The 23,962-nt window shown below is 43.9% G+C and overlaps 1 protein-coding gene across 1 annotated transcript in view; it reads right to left on the bottom strand.

The window, feature by feature from the left end:
- CAMTA1 (calmodulin binding transcription activator 1) overlaps positions 1–23,962 on the bottom strand; it is a 336,801-nt gene that overhangs the window by 206,453 nt on the left and 106,386 nt on the right. The window contains exon 5 of the mRNA XM_009333436.1: positions 8,355–8,490. Within this exon, the coding sequence (XP_009331711.1) occupies positions 8,355–8,490 (136 nt within the window). The remainder of the gene's footprint in view (positions 1–8,354; positions 8,491–23,962) is intronic.

The raw sequence follows: 23,962 nt of genomic DNA on the forward strand, positions 1-23,962 counted from the left end.
CTGCAAACCTGTTGCCTTGTGTTGAAGGGACAGTTGCCCTTGACTTGGGCAGAACCTGCCTAAGGGCCATCGGCCCATCACCCAAAAAGGGGTCCTGACCCCCACATACGCTCAGAAGAATCCCCCCCACATCGTTTCTGGCTGGCTTTGAAGGCTCCTCACCCGGTACTACACTGCATCCACATTATATATCTTTTAGCCCCCATTTCTCAGCCTTTCTGCTATTTTCACCAACCTTCAGTTACTGGATGAAGTGATACCATGCACTATAACTGGGTGTAGCCCATTGGCATCTTATTTCAGAACCTTCACAAGCCACACAACTGTTCTAAATGCCTTTGCTGTGCTTCTCCAATGTATTTTAAGATGACTTGTGAAGTCAAAAGATGACCTTTTTTTTTTTTAAATTTACTGCAACAAAGATTTTTGTTTGCTAAACTATATTAAAAAGCCCACAGATTTTTTTTTCCACTGTGTTCAAAATATACTAGCTGGTATACAAGCAGTAATTCCGCACAAGGCTTAACGTTACTGTAACAACATTCAAACCACAAGGATAATTAAGGCAAGTAAGCCAAGTACCCTTTGCTGCTTCAACGTTTGCAAACACTGAACCCACCACACCAGTTATCTTTCACCGAAATTCAACACAAACATGCTAAAGTTGATCCACAGTCCCAAAAGCTCTTGCTCTTAGCTTTGCTTCATAAGGTTTATGCAAAACCCTCAGTTGCCATGAAGCAAATTGTTTTTAAAAAAGAAAGTTCACTCTGTTAAGTTTTAAAAGCTGTCTTTTGTTAAAAGCAGATTAGGAAGGATAAGGATCCCTTACCCCACTGAAATCACACAAAACTAATGGTGGAAGGAATCAAATACAAGGGGAAAAAGCCTGAGAAAGCAATTTAATTCTTTTATTCCACCTTTTCGCCCTTAATCATACAAAACCAAAACCGAAAACGTTTTCCATTCTGGTTTGTGTCCAAAATGACGTGTGAACTAATTGAGTGTAAAAACAGTTGCTTGGCATTACATCAGTTAAAGTAAATGTAACGACTGTTCTTTCTGCCCCGCAGCTCTCCTCCGTTCCTGCTTTTGCTGTAATTCAGTCCATTCCCAATATGTCACTGGAAAGACTATTTGCAAAAGGAGGACTAATAAACAGACTTTTTATTTCTTTGTGAATTTATTTTCATTTCTTTCAGTCTAAGGCTCCTCCCATTTACCAAGTGTCTCCATCTGGAAGCCTCCCAGTAACCCAACTTTATAGACGAAGTGATGATCCATAAGTGAAACACTTTCCTCTGGTAGCTGGTATTTAGTTATTCTGGACCGACGCCAGGCTGAGAAAGTGAAGAAAATGCAGTACAAAAGCTGTATTATAGCATCTCAAGATTTAATAATTTTCCCACAAATATTCACTCACCTGTTACAGCAAACCCCTTCTCCGGAGCTCATTGCATGGCACGCATGAAGGATCAAGATAGGGGATGGATGCCTCCTTGTTGGGGAATCCCTAACCCAGCACAGCCCTTACACAGGTACTTCATTTAAGAACAGGAAAAAGCATGGGAGTAAAAGCAACCTGCAGCTGCACTTCCACCCATTTACCTCCTGCTAAATCGAGAAAGTCCTTCAGACTTTTGACCAAATAGAAATATCAGCACACAATACTTAAAATCAAGCACGGGCTCAAGTTGCTTTGCAAGAGCTGCGATTAGGACAGTTTTGCATGTGCCACGGCAAGGAGAAATAACGTGGACCCTCTTTCTTTCACCTTACCATGCTGGCATCGCCCGGGGGACCATGCCGAGCCAGTGGTCCCCTGATCTCCATAAGCCACACACACAGGTTAATTCTGTCAGACCAGAAGCATCCTGAGGACAGCTGCCTCCATCTGCTGACATTTCATGCTACCCCGTTACCTATTTTCCCCTCACACTGTGCTGCCCAGAAGTAGTAATGCTGCTAACCTGCTTTGTGAGCGGCAAGTTTGGAGTATTTCAACTCTAAAAGTTCTCTCCCAAAAAGGCATTTTTGTAGAGTGTTGCACAGCAATGCACCGGTGGCTTGGTATGAGCTAGTCCACGCAGGAAATAAAGCCAAATATTTAATAGCATGTCTCTGAATAAACAATTCCTGCATGCACCCTCCTGCTAAAACACCAACCAGTGCATCCATTTTCTTGCCGAGACACGGCTCCAAGCGGATGCGATCCTGACTGTGCCAGACCTGGGCAGAGCATCTCCTCCGACATCACACACAAGCCAGTGGCCCTGATCTCAGCTGGATCTTCATTCTGAGACACCCAGATATCAAGAAAGCTTTTATTGCTGAAGCTATACACCACAAAATAAGCTATGACAATTAAAGAATTAGGTACGTTACAGGTCTGTTGAAGAATAAAATCTCAACACGTATAGGGTGTTAGGAAAAGATGCCAAAACCCACAACCATTTGCTGTGAATTTATGTTACTGCAAGCACATACATTAGGATCCTGATATAGAAAACGAATTATTGATATGTATGTTCCCTTCAGAAGAGGCTCTCAGGAGACCCATTCCAGATTTAATGATAATCCATATTCCCCTTCAGAAACGGTAAACCAACTCTCTGATTTCCCCAGGACTGCCACAGACGCATGAATCATTAAGATGCCATCACAACCCTATGTTCTGGATGCCGTAAACACTACCCAGAATAGGGAACAGAATAAAATCTAACCACAGCTCATGAGGAGTCAACACCTTCCACATTTCTGTATGAGCATCTGCCCATTGTGTCCCTTGTACAGATGTGCACGCCACGGCAAAGATGGGGAGATGTTGTCGGACTTTCTGCCCTCTAACGAGTTACAGGAGATTAAGGGAGAGGCTGGTTAGAAATGGCAAAAGTCAAATATTAGGAGAGATGTAAGAAAAACACCCTTAGTAGCGATGATAAAGAATAGATTTGTATAAAAACTGTCACTCCTCCTTGAACAGTTTTTCTCCTTTGCTTTCAGGGCTGCGCTTGCTTGTTTGCGTTAATGTATGCACATGTGTGTGTCATATTTTCAGAAAGCCTTTCACACTGAACTCTTCTTTCTCCTCCAAAGCCATTCCGCAGTATTTCTCTGGAATGCATTAAGCAGTCCAACTGAACAATGCAATCCTAATTAGTTTGCAAACTACACAGCTCACCTCTGAGGGCGAGCAAAGCCCATGTAAATTAAAGTGAATTGGATCAGACTGTCCTAGGAATAGTTCTCCAGATTAGTGCTGCTTGAGCGTGCGATCTCAGAAGTTGCTTTCACCCTCCAGTAATAACTTACAAGTAAATTTGACCGACAATAGCAGGGAATTGAGAGATGTAAAAACATTTTGCAGTTTAATATTCCATGATGGGTTATTTTACCTAATACAGAAAAGCCCATTTGGTCATTTACTAAAAGGAAAAGTCATCTTGTTCTTAGCACGTATTCCCAGCTCACAAGCTGTAAGAGTAAATGACGCTATTATCACCCAGGTTGTACAGCCTGTGCAACACTGAGTTTAGGTACCTTGCATTTTCAGCCCCAAATGCTAAAGAAACCTTTTGCAAAGTTTTGATGGTGATGTCCCAGGGTTTATGCAGTAATTGAATAATCTAAAATTTCCATTCCTGTCCTCGTGGACTAATCTGTAATAGTGTTAAGGGACTGTTATGATAATAATTAAATACAAGTCCTGCATACAAAATTGATACTCTGCATCTCCATCTCCACAAGGGAGTTTCTCTCTTAATAAGACTTAAATCAAGTTTTACCTTTTTTTTTTTTAAAGAATTCATAAAGATGATCATATTGTACTGAGATAACATACATCTATATATGAGAGAACAAGATATTTCAAATATATGAGCTCTGGCGCATTCATCTCGTTCTCTGATCTCTCTGATCTGAAATTAGCGGTGTCAGACTAAATCAACGCTGACGAATGACCCTCCCTGACGAGCCGGGGGTTCTGGCAGTGGCGGTTGCCGCTCAGCTGGCAGCGCTGCTCCCTCTGCCACCCCAGCACAGGAACAGGAGCATCCCCACTGGTGGATGTTGCCGCTGCTGCTAAAGCCGTTGGGTTTTTGTAGAGCATCGGGCTCCTGCCAGTAATTTGGCAAAGTCACATCACAGGCAGTATTGCTCCTGCTCAGAGTGGGACTCTGCAGGGCACGGCTTTGCCCTGAGTTTTAGGGAACCCTTTTCTCTAACTTCTCTTCAGGCACTGGGTTTTGGAGAGACCAAACTATCCTCAATAGAGGACAAAGAGCAACAGAATCGGCGCCGACCTTCCAAAATGCAGAGGACAAGAGGGAGATTTACTATAAAAATATGACCTCATTTTAATTTTAGCAGCAGTTTACTATGAATTCACGTGAATGCGCCATTTATAGGCACCTGGAAAGGTTCATGGCCAAGAAAAGGCAAACGCACCAGCTGAGCCAACCATCTGTAAAGTCGGAGCAGCACCACTCCAGAATGATGTTAAAGCTATTTCAACACTCCCCTTACTATTATTTATTAGTTAAAATTTTTAATTATGTGAATTGATTAAGAACATATCACTAGGGATCCTAATAAATTAGAATTTTAAAAAGGATCACGGACTGGAGATTTTTAATGGATTCCAAAAAGAATTGCACAAAGAGGCATATTAAGGGAAAGGCCAAATTAACTTCTCCTTTCTGATTTATCCAGCAATTTCTAACAGGATTGTGCATCAGATTAACCAAGTAATATCCAAAACCTTCATGCACAGTGATGCTAACCAAGACAATAGCGTGAGGATTTCACGCAGTTATCATTTAACATCTGCTTGGTTAATTAGTTTATTCCTCTTATTCCTTATTTATTTGAATTAGTGTGTTCTTATTTAAATTGGTTTATTCCTTATTTATGTCCTAAATTTGCTTTAGCTGCATTGTCCATGCTCACCAAATCCTTCTATATGGTACTGATAGACATGAACATCCCCAAGTATCTGGTGTAAACTTTTTGGTTCAAAATGCATTTTTTTTGCTTACCCAAAACGTGGTAAGATGCAGAAGCTGTCACGCTCATGACACTCAGGAAGTAATTAATTATTAAGTCTACTAATACAAATGCCTTCTCAGAATTGGCTGGTCAGCAGTTTCATGGGCCAATGTGTTTCTCCTTCTTGCCTATTACTTGCAGTTTCCAAAGCTCTGTTTGGATGCTATTGATGCTCTTGGCTGTCGGCTTTGCAAGTATTTTTCCATCAGTGCGATGATGATACCTATTTATCTTCTGGCTGCAAGAGTCGCTGAGATGATCTGGCAGTGCCACAAGGCAGACAGTTATTTCATGCCCTGTTAAACTGTAACGTGGTTAACTACAGTATCACTCCAACTTCGAAAAAAGCCTTTTTTATTATTTTAAATCTGTTGCCTATGTGTCCAAGTAAAGAACATCGCTTCCCATTAGGATGGTATCAGAAACATAAACCCATAACGCTATCTGTGAAGTAGCATGGTGTACTGATCGAGTAATTAAGAAAGTTAAAAATACATAATTCTGCGCAAGGAACACTTGGAGGTCAAGAAAATGAACTTTTTCTGCATTGTTCAGAACGGAGACTGGCAGCAATCACTTAGATGCTGCCCGGTCAGCGAGATGGGACAGCAAGGGGGCATCAGGGCAGGTCAGCGAAGGGACGGTGCAGCAGTGTGCGGAGGGGTTTTCTACAGCCTTCAGAAAACACTGACACGCTTTCAGGCACACTCAGTACAAGAGAAGTTTCTACAGTGGACCCAACTCTTTTAGACCTAGATTTATGCAGGAGTGAAATTTCAGACCCAAATCTCTGTTTGCCTGTTCCTGTTGGATTCTTTTTGTCTGTCTTTCCATACATAAATTACTACGACTGGAATCATTGGTTCCTCTGTATGCTCTAATACCCGGGGGAAAAAATATTAACTTCTTTTCAACACTTAGATGATCACCCTGGATTTTGCTACACCCTTAGTGCTACTTAACACATCGATTTATGTGGAAGTTGTGTTCCTCCAGTTCTGAGCCCCAGTAAAAATTGCCATTAATTGTTCACAGTGTTGGCTCAGGAACCAGGTTTGTGCTCAGTTATTGCTTTATCTGCTGCAAGACCTAGCAACTGTAAAACTGGCCGCATCCCGCATCTGCCAAAGCCAGGAGGCTCAGAGCTGGGTCTGTCGGGCCGTGCAGCGAGAAGATTGAGGGATGACTTGATGAGAGGGCGCGAGTACCTTCTGAGAGATAAAATACAGGTACTAAAGGGCTCTTAAGCTGGAGAAAGACAGAGGAATGAATGGCCGAACCCTGGCACATCCAAATCACAAAACAAGTACTTTGACACTCATTTTCTTAAGTGGCAAACGTGATCAGCCATGGGAAGACACCCTGAGAGCTGTGCGTTCTCCAGCTCCTGATACATCCAATTTCAGATTTGTTACTTTCCAGAAGACACACTTCAATAAAACAGGAATTATTGGGTTCAGTGCAGCGCTATTTGAGTTAAGTGTGATCACCACGTGCATCCACGCACTCAGGCACTCTAGGGGTTGATCGCTTCATCTTTGAAAAAATGTCAGAAAGTATTTATTTAATCATGTGCATGTGTGGTAGCCGATGGTCACCACCACTCTCCTACAGGGAAGTTGTGCAGCGCAGGTTTTGGTATTCTGCATTGTTAAGGTTCACAGAAGTTAATTAAATCTCACTCTCTAAATCCGAAACAAAAACAATGCACAATTTCTATTATGCTGACTTTTCTTTTGGCTTGTCATAATAAAACATTGTTATTGGATGCAAAAATTATGGAACAGAGTTATGCCTCTCTGGTGTAATATAATGCATTCCATTTAATACTATTTTAAACCCAAAAACCTCATTAAAGCAGACAGAACGTAAGAATGACAAATCACCCAAAAGGAAGCTGGAGCATGAGATGTATTCCAGGCACTCGGCTGCTTCGAATCCCCCATGCCGAATTCGGTAACACCACGCAGGTGTCCAAAAACCCCCAGCACAACTCTGGGAGCCACGCTGGGGAGCACAGGGTGCTCATCACCCGATGCGAGAAAGGTTAATTCCATGAGAAACATCTGCCAGTGCTGGGGGTGAGGTCGGAAAGCCTGGCTTAGCCCGAAGTCCAGCCTGAAAGGTATTGGATGCGCTTCGAGATAACAGGTTAAGCTTTGCCTGTTACTGAACACCACCAATTATTCCAAATGCTGCAAATTGTGCTGTGTTATGCCCGTGTAACTGGGTGCAGCTTCCTATCCATAGGGATGCATGCAGTCTATTAACTGCAGAAATCAATACAGCTTATACAAATACATACCCTTACGGCTTCGCTATTCATTTGCCGAAATTGGAGTATTTCTTAATGACACAGCTAAATGCTACAATTATACATTTTAACATCCTTTTACCATTTTGGCCTGAAGTTCAGTATAAAATGCAGGGAATACAGCCCTACTGTGTTAGGAACTAAGCTAGGCAGAGCTCTGCAGTTAGACTTCTACTATCAGAAAATGTAATTCCCATTCAATAAAATATAAAAGAACAAGTGAAATAAATGTACTTCTTATCCACATCTGTGCATGCCTTTAACATCAGAAGTGATCAGTGCTATGAAGTAGCTCTTTCCTCACACAGACGGAACTGAAGAAAGAATAGTTGTGTCAAACGACGACATATTTTAGAACAAACAGGCTTACTCCAGAAATACTGTGTCAGGTGAAATCATCCATCTGAATTTCTTTGAATGGCTAAATACCATCAGTAGAGCAATGGCCTCCTTCAAAACACGCCTTGAAGCAGAGTCCGATTCTGGTCTAAATTCAACAGAAATTCTACCTCTGTATACTGTAACACTTAATAAGCATATGGAAAATTATGGCAATTGCTACCAAAAACTAGCTGGTATTTTGTGAGAATCAAATCATATACATATAAAGCTTACATGGTAAAAAAAATGCTTAGCAACCCACCCTGAGATGTTTCGTTGCTCTTGTGAAGTACCTGTTACAAAAAGCACGTATTCTACCAAAAGACAGTTGGTGTGAAGACACTTCAGCGTCTTTCTTCAACACCACGACTGTACAACGTCACAACAACCAGACAGCAGTAACACAATCAGACGGTAAAGCTATATTCAAATTTCGCTCAAAGTAGTAAAAAAGAACACGCATATATTTTTTGGGGGGCCAGGGGGAAGCTGGAATTCAGCAAATATAAATATTTTTCTGAACGTGTGGACAACTTCACATTGAATGTATTTTGGGGAGCCATTGCTTCCCAGCCCACCTAGCACCCAAACCCACCCCCCTCCATTCTCCTACCTCCACTCCTTGGACTTTCAGTTTCATGTGATCCTCTCTGGTGGTTTTCCCATCTTTCCTTTTTTTCCAGCAATATCCATCTTTCCTGTATTTCACCTTCTTCCTATTGTACAGGATCATAGAACCATTCTGTGGCCTGAAAACAAGAAATAGTTTTGGATTACATAAAGAAAGAAAAAAACACCCCACCCTAAGAGAGTTTATGAAGCAATGTACTACAGACCAGCAAAAATCTCTACAGAAAAGCAATATTCTGTATTTGGCATAATATAAATCTTCACCTTTTGTTGCTGTTAACTGGATTAACTGATGTTTTGCAACCTGCAAAATTTTACTTGAGAATCTTGTACCTAATGAAGTAAGTGTGCCAGTGAGAGGTTTTTATGGAGGGAAAAAAAAAAAAAAAGAAGGAAATCTTATCATAAAATAGCCAACGTTTTTGTAGGATATGTTATGATTGGGCTCAGCTACACGCTGAAAATTAGAAGGAAAGAAAGGTTAAGGAAAAAAGAGGATTGTTATTATTTTATTATAGACAATCTCTCTCTTTTGAACGCATCAGCAGGATTAGATAACAACAACCTCTAACGCAGCACCAGAATATGGATGTTGGCTTAAAAAGACAATAAACAAGCAAAAAAGAAAGGAAGAAAAAAAGGATTAGCTTATACATTGGTTTTGCTGTTCCTGCTTCGATCAGTGTTAGACATGCAATAACTTTCTCTCTTTTGAGCACCTCCTTGACTTCAAAGACACATGAAAATATTTTTCCGCTTAGAAACCACATTGATGCTTTAAAATATCAATAAAGACACAGTGATGCTTGCCCAACAGACAGGAGTCAACATCTTTTTGGTGTACGACAATATTGCACAGAAATGTTTTGCATTCTGCTAAGCCAATACACAATGGACATTTCTGTTGTAATACTAAAAAATAATAAATAAATAAATAGAAAACCCAACAACACATCACTGCAGAGACAGCATGCATCCCACGCAGGCAGCAGTGCTGTAGATGCTGCAGACATTTACAGTGGTGCATTAGTCACAGTAATTTGGCTTTAGGACACCAAGAACAGAAAGAAAAACGACGACATTAGCAGCAGCAATAAACAACTTTCGCAGGAAAGCTTTGGCTGGAGCCTTTTGATAAAGTTAAGCACCTGAGCTTGTGTAAACAAACCAAATTAACAGAAAGAAGCCTTTCAAGAGAGAGGAACCCCCTAGTCCCATCCAGCCCAGGCTTCACATCACTCCTCGCACCCCTCGACTTTTTGGACGTTAGGAGCCAGGTGTTGTCAGACGGAGCAAAGCGGTACCTGGAATTGCTAAAAAACCCACCGAATATTTTCAAGGCCAGCCAACGCAAGGCAGCTCTTTAAATAAGTAAGCCAAATTACGTGGTTTATGTTCATGCAATATTGGCTTGTGATTTCAGAGCCATGCCAAAGGTGCAAAAGTCAGTGCCTGGCCCAGCTGGAAAAGCATCCTTCTTCCCTCCCGCTTCGATGTTTCAAACAGCACGACGCCATGAAATAAGCAGAAGAACAAGCTTCTGCAGGTACCCTCTTCTCATTTTTCTCTAACAAAATACTCCATTTGAAGACAACCACCTTCACCCATATTTACCACATAATAATAGGGCAGTAACATTGATGTAAAAGCTGTTAATTATAGAGTAACTGATCCCAGTGCTCCATTAAGTGCATAAAGGCACCTTGCTACTGAGGAAAACAAGCTCATGATGGTTTTCTACCACCATCGGCCAGCTGAAATTACCTAGATTGACCAATACAACGCCCTTCCTCCATCAAAACAAACACCATCAGCAATCATGGGATCTGCTACCAAAACCCCATCCTTTTCCCTCATCTCTGCACGTACGTACACATCTTCAGGTACATGCAAAAGGATGCCCTGCCTGATTTACGCTCAGCGTTTGCCCTGCAGAACGCACGTGCACATCACAAATTTAATGAATGTGGATGGAAACTACACAAAGTCTCTTTCAGTATGAAAACAGACTTTCTACTTCCATACATTTGCAAGACGGAAATGATCTTTGATCTAAGTGATTACTAGCACATTTTTTTACTAAAACATAAATTATAGATTTCCCCCCCCCCCCCCATCCCCACAAATATTTATTCCACATACACACAAATATTTATTCCCTGTGAACAGAAACCCAAGCTCCGTTCCCCCAGGACTATGCCCCCTCCTCCTCCTCTGCCACCTGTGTCCCAGCAGCCCAGACCCAAGGGCTCGGTGAGGCTGCTCCTCCTCTCTAGTCCTACACATCACACTGAAAATAAATGCTTGGGTGTCAGCACAACCACGGCGTCTATTTGACAGTGTCGTACATAGTGTGGGATTAATTCAGTGGAGATATTACATATCTTGTTTCGGTGTTTATTCTACAAACCTCCAGTCCCTGCACACATCAGCTCAAACCCTTCTCAAAACATCAAAGATTTCCCCTCGTTGCTGTCGCGGAGACGTGCCCCATGGCTTACAAGAAGTTACCTGCATGTTTAGGGTGAGTAATGAAAAGACGGCGTGGGAACTTATCTCCCGCCTAGCACCTCGGCACTCGCACATGCAGCTTTTCAGAAAACATACACTCGAAGGACCTGAAAGTTTTTTGATGCGAGTAAAGTACTGCTTTTCTCGCGTTCAGTGTCACGAGAGTGCGCACGTGAAGGGACCACAGAGCTGAGCTCTGCAACCTCGCTGCTGTTCTGCAAGGCTGGAATCAGGTTTTTGTTGGTCTATTTCTGCGATGAAAAAAGAACATGAGAGGTCACTGGAAAACCGTTAACAAGATTTATACAAAATAAAGCACAATGAAACAAAATCTCTTAAGGATCTCTGGAGCAGTTGTCAATTTTGATAAGAGTGTATTGAGTTGCTTTAAGACTCATAGAAAGCGACTGGTTTTTAAAGATGTCTTCATAAAATGAGAGGCAATTTTAACCTGATATACATCGCTATTATATTTCTCTTGCTGTAAGGAAGAACAGAGAGGGAAGATCTCCCGTGCTTATCTCTCTGGCACACAAACACAGCCAAGAGCACCAACTGATGGTTGCGGGAGGACTCAGCAGATGAGGTCTGACAGTGATTCCCAGGACGCACGACGGGTGTGACTCCAACCCAGATCTCCCCTGAAGGTTTTGCTGCTCAACCTGAATTCAGGGATTTCATTCGTGCCTTTGCAGAGGAGGGGAATGAAACTGCATGCCTGAGCATGGGCTACCCTGGGACTGCAATTCCCTACCGGCTCCTGTGGGCGTGTTTTTAGGAAGCCTGCAGCCAAGGCAAGGTTGGCTTGCCTGCACGTCATCACACACGGAAAGCAATCGTCTTCCTCTGTACTAAACTCCACCTCGAACCACGGCTATAATAACAAGTACTGGAACGTTAATGGCAATTTACTTGATTTGATTAGCTACTACTTTGCAGCTACATAGTGCTCTTTTCATTAATGCAGGACTAAATGGAAAATAATAAAACAGTATTTTAATATTACGGCACAGCTGAAAGCAAGCAAGCCAGAGTGATCTAAACCCAACAAGAAGCCTGTTTGTGCTTGCAGTGTGAGGTGGTGGGGCTGCTGGAGGGGTCAGTGGACCCCTGCAGGACCTGGCTGCTGCGTGTCCCCCCTCCCTCATTCCTCCCCAGTGGGGACGGCCACAGCCCAGTTTTGCAAGTTTTGCATCATATATGACAAAAACCAGACTCATGGCCGTGAAATGGCAGCACGATCTCACAGCAGGTCGCCTCACCTGTACTTGCTCTACATCAAACACCAGGCTACTCTGCTTACTCACTCCAGCTGACTCCCCAGGATAATGCAGAAAGGTCAATAGCATTTCCCCCTTCACTCAGAATAAATTTGTTTGCAATGAGACAAGAAAGGGTTTGTTGCTCATACAAAAAAAGGCAGGAAACAAAAGGAAAGGGACTGGGAACAGGTGAACGGAGCAATCCTAAAATGTGATGCTCCCCCTCACTTCCATCAGCGGAGGAGACGAGCACTTTGCCTGCTTGCTTGTGTACAGTAAATTACTGTATTCAATTTAGGCTGGGAACACCAACAAGCAAACCTGTGCAATGGCCACTGCTGCTGCTGCTGCTCCATGAGCAGAGATGTGCACCCTGTCCTCCAGTTCACAAAAACCCCCACAAAATCCCCATGAGCCCAGGTGCGACGGCAGGGACCTGCCCTTGGCACCAGCAGCCGGGCACTTCGCTTGTCCGTCTCCCCAAAAGCTGTGCAGGAGTGAACGCCTGAGCCCCAAAACAAGGGCCGCTGGGCTTTTTGCAGAGACAGTGCAATTATTTCTGGTCCCACTGTGTGGAGCTTGCAGGATGGTCTACTTGCTTACAGACTCAAATAGCATGCAGCAAAGTTACAACTCTGAATTTCCTCTCTTTTATGAGCCTGTGGCATTTAAAAGCTGCCCGATCTCTATTTAGGTTTCTTCCTTGCGGCCTGGGGGAAGGAGGGGAAAGGACAGGAAGAGCAGTTGCAGAGCAGAAAGCCTTTCCTCTTAAGTATTGATGAAACTTGAGATGCTTCCCTCCCTCTCCCCCTGTTACTTACCACCACGGCTCCCACATAAATTGCCACAACAGTCTAAGAGCTACTTTTGCCCAAATTATTCCTGCTACAACTGGGAAAGAGATACTAAATTCCATTTTCGGACTTATTTTCAAAGCTAACAATCATACCCTGTGGCTGATGGGTCTTGGAACCTGCTGGGTTGCCTGGGGCTACCCGGGGCTCCTGGGGATGCTCACTTCCAGCTGAGGACTGGTCCAGGCCACCAGATAAACTGGAGTTCCTCTCAGTAACACAGGGAGAGGTGGTAACGGAGTGCTTGTACCGGCAGGAAACACAGGGGATTTCCAGGGAAGATCTTCCACAAATGTCATTTTGGATTCAGCACCAAATTCAGCCGCGCATAACTACCTCTAGCTCCAAGTCCCATTCTGAGGGGGTTTTGTTTCTTTTATATGAAGTCCCTTACTTGAATAATAAGAATCTAAACCAACTCATCTTGTCATGAACACGAACCAGATGCAAGGAGGAAGTAAACAGAAAACAAGTTAAGACTAGGATATTTTGGTCAACTGATGCCTCGTATCTGCCTCTCCATTGTGCTCATAAATTAAAGTTCCTTTTGCCTAAACGACCGAGATGTTCCCCTAATCACGTTACTGCAATATTAGTAAGGCTGTTCAATGCAACTAGTTCCCTCTAAATTGTCACATCAAGATTTGGTAAATGTCAGATGTATCATTTAATGAAAACTCTGTTTTACTGCCTAGGGAGCTCGGGTTGCCGAAAGGGAATTGTAAATATTGCAAAGCCAAAAGCAACTCTTCTCCCAGGACAATGGAATAAGATCAGCCAGAACCCTTCCTCGCGAAGGTCCATAGCTCTAAAATTGATTTTTTTATTTTATCATCTTACACTTATTTCAATTCCCTGCCAAGGTAGATATTTAAAGCAGCTCAGTTCTTTACAATAAAAACACAGAACTAGGTGTGAAGCTGTTCACGGGGGCCGTGCCAAAGCCAGCAGGCATCAGCAGCCTCAGAGCTTGCCACCAGCCCAGAAAGCGCTTGTAAACTGCACCATGGCAGTGAGATGAGCCCTGTTCCAGTGAGCCGCAGGTCGCAGAAGTGCAGGGAAAGGCTGCCTCGGCAAAGCTGGCGAAATCCTCTCCCGGCTGATCCTAACACGATGGTCGGGCAGCTGCCTCTCACTCCACGCTGCCTGCATACGCCATCCCCCGGAGCTGGAGGGCAACAACAGTTGAAGCAATAAAGCGATAAAGCAGGAGGGTGTCACACACCAGACGCTTTCTGTACCGTGCTGGTGCATAAGCAGCAGCTGCCCCCAGCGCGTAGGTGATCAAGCCCCGCTCCATCCCTCCCTCTCGCCCCTGCCACACACTGCACTGAGAAATGGCTCCTGCTAACAGTCTCGATTATGCTATTTTTTATCCTGCGTAGCTGTTAGCTTTATTTTCTCTGGCTATGAAGTTATCATGGAGTCACGGGACAGCAAAAGGGGACTATCTTCCATCTTCTGAATCTATGCACAATAATAATGAGAAATTAACTTCCACTCTCCCAAAGGAGCAACCTACTGATGCAGAAACTGGCTGGGAAAAGCTGGAGTCTTGGAAGAAGCCCTGGAAAGAGAGACAGAGCCTTGTAATAAATCATTGCACTGAATCATTGCCCTTGTTTCCCAGTGAACAGAAAGAGGATGAAGTCCTTGAATTTGCCTTCATCCCAGGAACACTAACTCCTCCCACATGTGTAAAACAAGCCAGCAACAAGCACGAGGACACCCTTCTCCGAGGAGCTGTCTTGCTGGAAACCAAAGCCACGCAAGAACTCGCAGATTGCACTGCGTTTGCATCCCAGAATACAGCAGGACCGACTGATGATGTCGTGGTCCAACACGCTGACATTGCTCATACCTGTGTCCCAGCTAATCCAAGCAAGCGCTAAAGCAGGAGTCATGGTTAACCACGCTTGCTTCCTCAACAGCTTTGCGTTAGTTCCTAAAGAAGAGTGCGATCGTTCTCCTGCTGAGCATGTCTACAGAATCTTCCAAGATTTGGGGTAAACCAACATGCAAGTCATGACACATCACGCAGCATGACACTACTGTGTCAGGAGCTGGTGCCATTACACACTACAAGATACTTCTACTTTTTAGCCTCCAACTCACAAAACACACGTCCTCCTCTTACTGCGCGTTGTCTCATATTACTGAAAAGGAAGCGAAATCCTGTCAAGCTGATTATAACGAAGAATCCCATTCTACAAAACAGTCGAGGCAGCCCTCCCTCATCACATGCCTTAGCGGAGAAATAGGGAAGCTCATGAAGCAGAGAGACAGGTCAAAGCCCACCGGTGGGCTCCACCGACCACAATGCACGTGGTTACAGCTCCACCAAGAAGATGGCTGCAATACAAATGTGGGGCAGGATGGAAGGGGAAGGTGGCTCCGGAACGCGTTATCGTCATAAGAAATATTCTGCAAATATTGGAAAAATATCATGCCTCAAAATATTCTTCTCAAAAGTCAATTAAACTAAAGAGAGAGGACTGAGAAGACAATACTTATGGGAAATCACGTACCTCTTTGAACACACCAAGGAAAATTGTGTGTGGTCAACACGGGGCATTTTAAAATAACACAGAGCGTACATAACAATATCTGAAAAGATTCACGCAGGCCCGTAATTCCCTCATCTGATACTTGAACAATTTGCTTAAAAGCATCATCTATTCAGTTTATGTCACTGACTCGCTTTGCTTCGCTGGAAATCACGTTCGGCTGGTTCCCGGCCATACCCGACAGCATCAGTCTCTTCCGGATCTCATCAGGCAGCAGAGACCCACCACCTACGACACCACCCCCCCTCTGCCCATTTGTCCGAAGGGGGATGGAGTATGCAGCATCAGGAGTGAAAACCCACGCCGAAGTGCTGGCTAGATTTGGGAATGGGGATACGCGGCAGGAGCGAGTGCTCCCAGGTGCCTCCCATCCAACCTAACACCTCGCCATGCAGCAGTCCAGGGCAGGCACAGTTTTATCCTGTAGAGCTCTGCTCCATCTGGGGCTATCAAACATTCCAGGTGATGGATTTCAATTAACCATCTACTAATTTCTGCTTTTTTTTTTTTCCCCCTTCACTCTGTGCAGCTTTAAAGCCCTTGCATTGCAGCTCTCACTCGCAGGACAAGGAGGGATGCACGGGGACTTTCAGTCGGGTTTGCTCCTGACTGACATCAAGATTTCAGAAATACCTCAACTCTTATTTCTTGTTTTTACAGAAAAAAATAAGCCTGATGACAGAAGTTATTTCCCCCCTGAGAAACACTGCTCTCTAGGTCTTCATTTACCTTGACGTTTCCCCTCCGCTGTACCAACGGCTTATCAGAAGATTAAAGCCCAAATGGAAAACCAAAAGAGGAACATCGAGCAGCCACAGACCGGGACGTCTCTCCCTCGCATTTCAGAGCAAGCCCGTCCTTGGCCAAGCAGACACCCAGACACGCAGAGTTGGTTTAGGAGGTGACCAAGATTCACTTGTCGGCATTAAGGAAGGGGTCACCCAAAGGCGAGGCACGGCCGTAACGCCTCTGTTAGAGGGCAATGCATCACCGCACCACCCCAGTAACAGATCTGAAGGATGCTGTAACAGGTACCTGTAGCTCTCTCCCATACAGACAGAGAATTTTAAAATAATATTTACACAGACAAGTGTTTTCAGACTTTGGGGAACCTGTCCATCACAGCTGTATCATGGGCAGATCACACAGGAATTGGTTTTATAAACCCTTTTTTCCCCTCCAAAATAAATGCTTGGCTTTTACCCTCAGGCAGTGACGTGTACTTGCCCTGGAAGAAAAGAAATCCCAGCGTATGTTCAGCCTTTCTCAGCAGGACCACAAACAAAAGAAAAGCCCCTCACAAGAACTTAATACAGATGTTCAGATTTCACTGTGTCTGCTGAGGACCCAGCAATGTGTCACCTTGCAGGGAGAGGCCATTGCCTTGAAAGTCGTCATTGTCCTCACTTGAAGTCGAGATTATTAGTGTGGCAACCGAAGGAGTTCCAGATTACACGTTTGAAATTTACCTGATCTTTGAACTCTGCAGAGATGAAATAAAGACTTCAGAAGAAGTCTTCTTATCCACGTAGGAAGAGATATAAACACAAGAAAATGTAAATACATTGGATTTTTTGTCTCTAGAATTAAATGTCATTTGCATTTAAGATGAAAGTGAATTTATTTTATATCTACAAAATTTAAGAAGTTAAAGTCTAAAATAACAGACTTAGCAATTTTATCCAGAGTTGCAGTTAACGCAATGGCTAATCCCATCAAGGGGACATTAATTGGTGTCTGGATGCTCCTTTTCATAGCAGCAGTAGGCCATAAAACATAATCCTTACCTCCTCTTTCCAGCATGTAGCCTCCATGTGCACCAATAAAAGCAATGCTATTCATTAAGTATGGGAGTAATTACCTACGGCTCCAACAAAGAGTGAACAAGTGTGTGCCAGGATGAAGTTGGCTTTTGTACTGTATCACAGGACTGTTTGTGGGCTGCCAAATAAAGCATTTTTATAAGATCAGGATAAATTTTGAAGACTGAAATAGAAGCTACAAAGCACCATAAAAGTGCTTGGCATTTTTTTGGTGTGTGCTGGGACATCCATTGACAAATCTTACCCCAAAACCAGTTCCTTGGGGCTATTTAAGGAGCGATCAGGACGCCAGTGCCACAAAAATGCATCTTCCAGATACTTCTGTTTGCATGGTACCTTGCTACAGAGATTAAACCAAGTAACATTTGGGGCTCTGCTGACTTAGGCAGGACCAAAGTCTGTCCTAAACCGTCTTCCCAACGGCGAAGTCTCTGCAGCACAATGCAACCAGGTGCAAAGGCGGTGGTGGCACAGCCAAGCATGGTGGCTTTGGCTGTGGGGCAGCAGACCCTTGCCCGTGCCCCCCACCGAAGTCCTCAGCAGGCTGCAGAGACAAAGAATGATGGGGAAGCTATGGGGCAGGTATCTCCATTTAACAACTCCGATGGGTACCGCTTTTCCTGTGCTAAGACCTATTTTTATGAATGCGCTGGAAAAGCCTGTATGTTTTTGCTCTCCGTACTTGTTCTTGACACAACTAGAAAATAGGGAACAGTGATAACAGCACCAGTAATAGTAATACAACTAATAATAGCATTTGACTTCTCAGCAAACATTTACTCTGCTGTCATTTACGCTCAACGGTATCGCGTTTTGTTGCCAAAGAGTGAACTCCACAAAAGATTCATCCAGCATCTTTGCGTATCGTGGTTACTCAGTCTAATTAATTCAACCATTAACAACTCTCTTATTTTTAGAGTCAATCAAAAAAATCAGAGAAAAAGAAGTCTGTATCGTCAGTGCTTTTGACACAAGAGATGACCATCTTCCCCCCATCCCTGCTTCGGTTTCTGGAGTCCTCATTGTTGTCTCTCCCTCCACAGCATCATCTGGATGTCGTCCTTCCCCGATTTACACCTTAGGGCCAACAGCCCTACTCTGAGTCAGAGTGGGGTTTTTTTGCAGGAAATAATTTCTGTGTGCCATTATGATTTTGAGCAGCCCAAAATATTGACTATTAAAAACCTCCCAAAGGAGGGAAATGTAAAAGTCAGGCAGCTCCACTGCCAGTCCTCTCATTGGCGAAGCCACAAAGCATCCCGGATCACCCCGACTTGTTCCTATGCCTCCATTTATCAGACCTGCTTCTCAATTCAAATATCTGTATCTTGAGACCATAAACATAGCTACTAAAAGAAAATAAACATCTGCTGAAGAAATGTTTCATTACCGAGGTCGGAGGAATTTCCAGAGAGTTGATAGGTTACGTGTTATTTTAAATCACTTTTGCGCACCAGGTAGCTTGATGTACTTTACTGGTATAAGCATATGCCATATTGATTTGGGAGCACGGATCTATGCCTTCCAAATTAGCTCTTCAGCAGAGCAGCCTCATTCAAACCCTTGATGTCAGGGAAGAACCTCCCTGAGCTTTGGCCCCCGAGCATTCCCCAGGTAAATTCGGACGCTGTTAGGTGCCACCTGGGGGCAGCTACCCCCGTCCCTCTATTCTTGGGATAACGTAGCAAGAAACAGTTACTTGACTAAGGGAAAAAAGAAAAGCTAAACCCAACCTTTCCTATTTTGGGGGCAGAGGAGAGTAAGGGAACACACTACAAAACCCCACCGAGGTCCTAGAAGCAGAAAGCCACGTTTGGAGATGAACTTACTGCAAATGAATCTGTAAGGGAAATAATCCATAAGCTGAAGTTCAGCCAGCAGACGGCTTCTTACGCTCTCTGATCACCAAGAGAATATAAACTTTTCTGAAGCATCACTTTAATACACTTATGGGTAAGATCACACCTGGTATTTTTTGTCGAGACCAGAAGCCAGCTATAACTTGCGTGCATGCTTTTCCTAATAGGACCAGAAAGGCGAGCTCTTCTCTTTCCAGCAACGAGGTAAGTCAGAACTTGGTTTTAGCACCTTGTCCAGAGGCTCGCTAAGCAGGAATATCCTTCTGGAAACTGCACTGTCCCAAAGCTGTATATTTATTTGAAGCAGCTAACAATAGTATTCCCAACAATTTTACTGAATAGCATGATCATTCATGTGTTGATGGTTCTGAACTCTATACCAGATTTGAAAAAGAAATTAGAAACAATCTTTATGAACTCCTCAGTATGCCGAGCAATTGAAACCTCCTCATAACGATGTAGGACCAAAGCTAGAATATTAAAATTGTCATTAAGTGGAATGCACACAAAATGCTAAAAAGTCTTTTGGCAAATTATTTCTTGATATAATGACATGCTATAGACCTAAATCTTAGCACAAGGCATGAAAAAAGACAGTTAAATCAACTTTGTTCATTTAAATATAATTTTAAAAGAACCGGCATTTGTCTCTCTATTGCTCAAGGATCTTTATCAATTTCTTTAGCCCTCATTTATTTCTCTTCCTTACTTCCACGGGGATGCCATTTGATTTATTGGGAATTAGTTCTTACAACTCATGAATGCTTTAAACTGTTTTCAGATTAATCATCCCAATACCTGTTAGCGTACCGAGGAGAGCCTCCCTTCGATCTGTATGTTCACATACACCTGAAGGGCTCCCAACCCGCTGTGTGCCAGCAGCCATTTTATGTTATTGATTGCTCTCTCCATGGAAACGGGTCGTTATGGCAAGGACCTGGGGCTCCAATTAACTTTTAAAAAACTTCTTTTCAGATGGCCTCATTCTGCAGGCGTTATTTTGGTTAGAGCTCTACCGAAGGCAGATGTCAGCTTTGAAGCAAGGTCACTTCCCAGCGCAGCGGTGATACCCGCACCCGCAAAGGCTGCTGTATTCTTATGGGGGAGGGAGAAAATGGAAGAAAAATTCTATTTATTTAGTTAACTTACTTCCAGTTCAACTTCCCTGCTCATTGCAACCACTGGCTCAAGGCTTACGAGGTTTTCCCCAGCTGTGCCAAAGCGGGGCCGTACCTCGGTTTTGTCCAAAATACCGTATTCTTAGGGGAGCTGCCAGGACGCCATCGACGCCCATTTCCTTGGACTCTGACAGGTGCTGCCTCCCCCTGCACAGTGGCTGGCGGGAGCTGCGTGGGGTTTGCCAGGGATCAGGAAAACCTCAGAGGGGACGGGAGGAGAGGAGCTCTGCGCCACGCTCAGGAAGTGCTGAGCGGAAGGAAAAAGGTTTCTGGTTCTCCCTCCGCTAGCAGTGCAGAGCTTGGCTCATGACTTGAGACGCTATAAAAATCCGTAAATATTTGAAAATTGAATAATCACTTGTTAATTATAAATTTTAATTGAGAACCACTTCAAAACGGAATTGCAGTTCGACAGTCGATGAACTTCCAACACTGCAGCCAGCAAAACAGCTGGCAAAAAAGCAAAGGCAGACCTCAATGTCCTCCGGGCATCCGGAGAGACCTCAGATGTTTGGCAGCACCAAGACTAACTAAGGATCAGCGGGAGCTGGGGGCTGGCGAGGCTCTGGCTGGAAGAGCCAGCGATGCTCTGACAGTAGGGAGTCAACTCCCAAACTTTGCTCCAGCACGGGGTGAGGACTGACCACTACAGACAACGTACAGGCGAGGGCAGTGCGGACTTGAGGAAAGACGCAAAGCGCATTAAGCATATAAGGCATACTAAGCATATTAAGCATGTAAGCATGTATGGAACCATTTGTTTGCTCTCTCTCATGTTTTTGAAGCCTTACGAATTGGCATCTACCAGCTTTCAGAGCAAGCGCAACCCCTGAAAATGAACCTGAAGAAGCAGTGCAAACCGTGGGCACCGCCGGCTACTGAGCATCCTCCAGCAACGGCGACACCGTGGAGAAGCGCTGCATCCTGCACGCGCCACGCACAAAACAGCATGTCAGCTGTCAAAAAAAGGCACGAAGACGTTTGGCCTGACGGCACTGAAGAGAGAGGAGGAAGAAGCCACCGAGGTGTCCTCTCCCCTGCAGCAACGACGCGGCTCCTCCGTTACGCCAAGCCAGCAGGGCGCGATGCCTCGGTCCTCGCAGCCCGGATCCCATGCGCCCGCCCCGGCATCCCGACTGCCCTGGCATGCAGCTCCTTCCCGACGCCTGGGAGGGATCGCGGGTTTATTTTCTTCTTCTTGGCGTGCTCGCAAGGGATGTGTGAGGGAGTGGGAGGAAGCTTCCCACAGAGCCCCAGGGAATACTCTTCCAGAGCAGGGGTTTGCGCAGCACTTAAGCTCCAGTCTGGGAGCGGTGTCAAGATGTAACTGCAGAAAGCAAAGCAAGGCACGGCAGAAGATGTGCGGAGCACTACAGGAAGGGCTGGTAGAGGGGACACTGCGCTGCTCATCAACCACCACCAGCTCTTTTTCCAGGCAAAAGTATTTTATGCGATATTGCAATCTAATTAAAAAAATGTCAATTTACGCATGGACTCAGTTGATCACTGATTAATAGTGATTATATAAGTAAATCTGGATTAACCTGGAAACTGGAGGCACTCAAACTGTCTAATAAGCTGGGCTGATGGGGTTGGCTGTTTTCAGTCCTCAGCCAGGACCATTGCCTGTTTGCAGGGCTGGAGCTTAGGACTGAGCTGAGCCAAAACAGTTGAGGCTAGTTTTAAGAAGATGGGGCAATGCAAGCTACCCTGGCCTCGTCTGGGAAAAGCAAGCGCTTCCTCTCCTCCCCAGGAGGGCAGAGCTCAGCTGCATCCATCTCCCAAGTGATTTACAAGCGGTGACACCAACTAAGCGTGAGCGTGACCTTCAGTGCACAAGCTCTCTTCGACGGTCACTAATCGCATGCTGCATTCGAGGCACATGCTTAAACACCCTGCAGCAACCTGTTTTAAGCCCCTCCTCTCTTTCAAATTAACCTCAGGAATATAATCTATTTATTTATATCAATTTAGTCCCATCAATTAATGATGACAAAGCAATTAACTAGAATGCCAGACAGTAAAAAATAACCACATAATGCCTTCTTTAGAGGAAATCTATTATGTAATCCCAATCGGTCTTTATTAACACAAAGTATTCCAGTAAAAGGTAGTAATCTAGTTATGGTCTGTGAAATATGAAGATCCGCAAAGTAATTTTTCAGAATTAAGGGTAAAGTATTTTTAGCAAATGGAAAGGAAACATTTTTGCATTTTTCCTGCAAACCTTTGCAAAAAACCAGAGTGCCATAACGTAACGTACCACTACCGAGCAGATTGTGCGATATCACAAAAGAGACATTAAATTAGCCATTATCACTACAATGAGACGCAAGGCAGCTTCCTAAGCATCTCCCTTCCCCATGCTGGTTGGTTTCTGGATCAAGCCAAGAGCAAGCTAGCGTCGATTTTCTCCACCCCTCGTCCAACACTCTCTGTGCAAAGATACAGATGCCAGCACCAGGAAAATGAATCTCAAACTGCTGACCGTAGTGGTCCTCAAACACCCTGGTAACCAGTTTTTGGGCTGAAAGTGTCCAAATCAGTGTTCCACAATTTTATTCAAACGATGACTTAATATACTGCTCATCCTCGTCAACAGCTCTCCTTCACGCAGGGCTCACAACCACCACAATGGAAGGATGCCACGATGCGACCTGACCCTGACTCCTTTCCTACACCGCCGGCTTGAAGAACTGAGCAAATTACTTGTGGACAGAAAAAAGATGACTTATTCGCTCCAATATTTAATGTGATGCACTTCAGAATTAATACATCGAGTATTTTAACGATAGTTATCTATTTTACCGATTTTATATATTAAAGATCCAATTATTAGAAAAATTAGATTAAAAGCTTACAGGAATCCACAAAACAACCAGTTTCACATGGAAACACACACTTTCCAATTTTAAGCCTTATTCGCCTTCAAACTTATTAATAAACTAGTAGATGATAAGAGAGAATTAAACCCAAATACAGAAAATCCTGCAAACAAAGAACACAAACAAATATAAAGGTAGTCAACCACTTCTCCAAAATATGCCAAAGCTGTTAAGCGTTCTTGACTTAAAATTTATAATGAAGCAGCTTAAAAAATCCCAAATTCCTATAGGAATGTGTTTACAATACAAACTCAATTATTGTCTTATTCTGATGCTTATCTTTTCTTATACCCTCAGCTCATCCTACTTTTGAACTTAATTACATTACAGTATTTTTAGTTGAGATGAAATTACACATTTTTAGATTAATTTAGCCTGAACTAACTTTTGATAACAGAGAATCCTTTTCCTAGCATGGCCTAATTTGAGACCATCTAAGCATGAATCACTCTTTTAAACCTCGTGTCACACACACACACCACCCCCCCACACACCCCTCCCCGGTAAAGCTGCACTCGCCATCTCCAAACCCAGCGCGGCACGCCGGGCATTGAAGGGTAAATGTTTGCCCAATTTCCTTTGATGAAAACCCTCCTGTTTTGCTCTTTCCTCTGTTATTTTCCGAGCCCAGGCTGAGAGAGAAGAGTCAGGC

Source organism: Pygoscelis adeliae, unplaced genomic scaffold, assembly GCF_000699105.1.
Source record: "Pygoscelis adeliae isolate BGI_AS28 unplaced genomic scaffold, ASM69910v1 Scaffold370, whole genome shotgun sequence".
Classification (NCBI taxonomy): Eukaryota; Metazoa; Chordata; class Aves; order Sphenisciformes; family Spheniscidae; genus Pygoscelis; species Pygoscelis adeliae.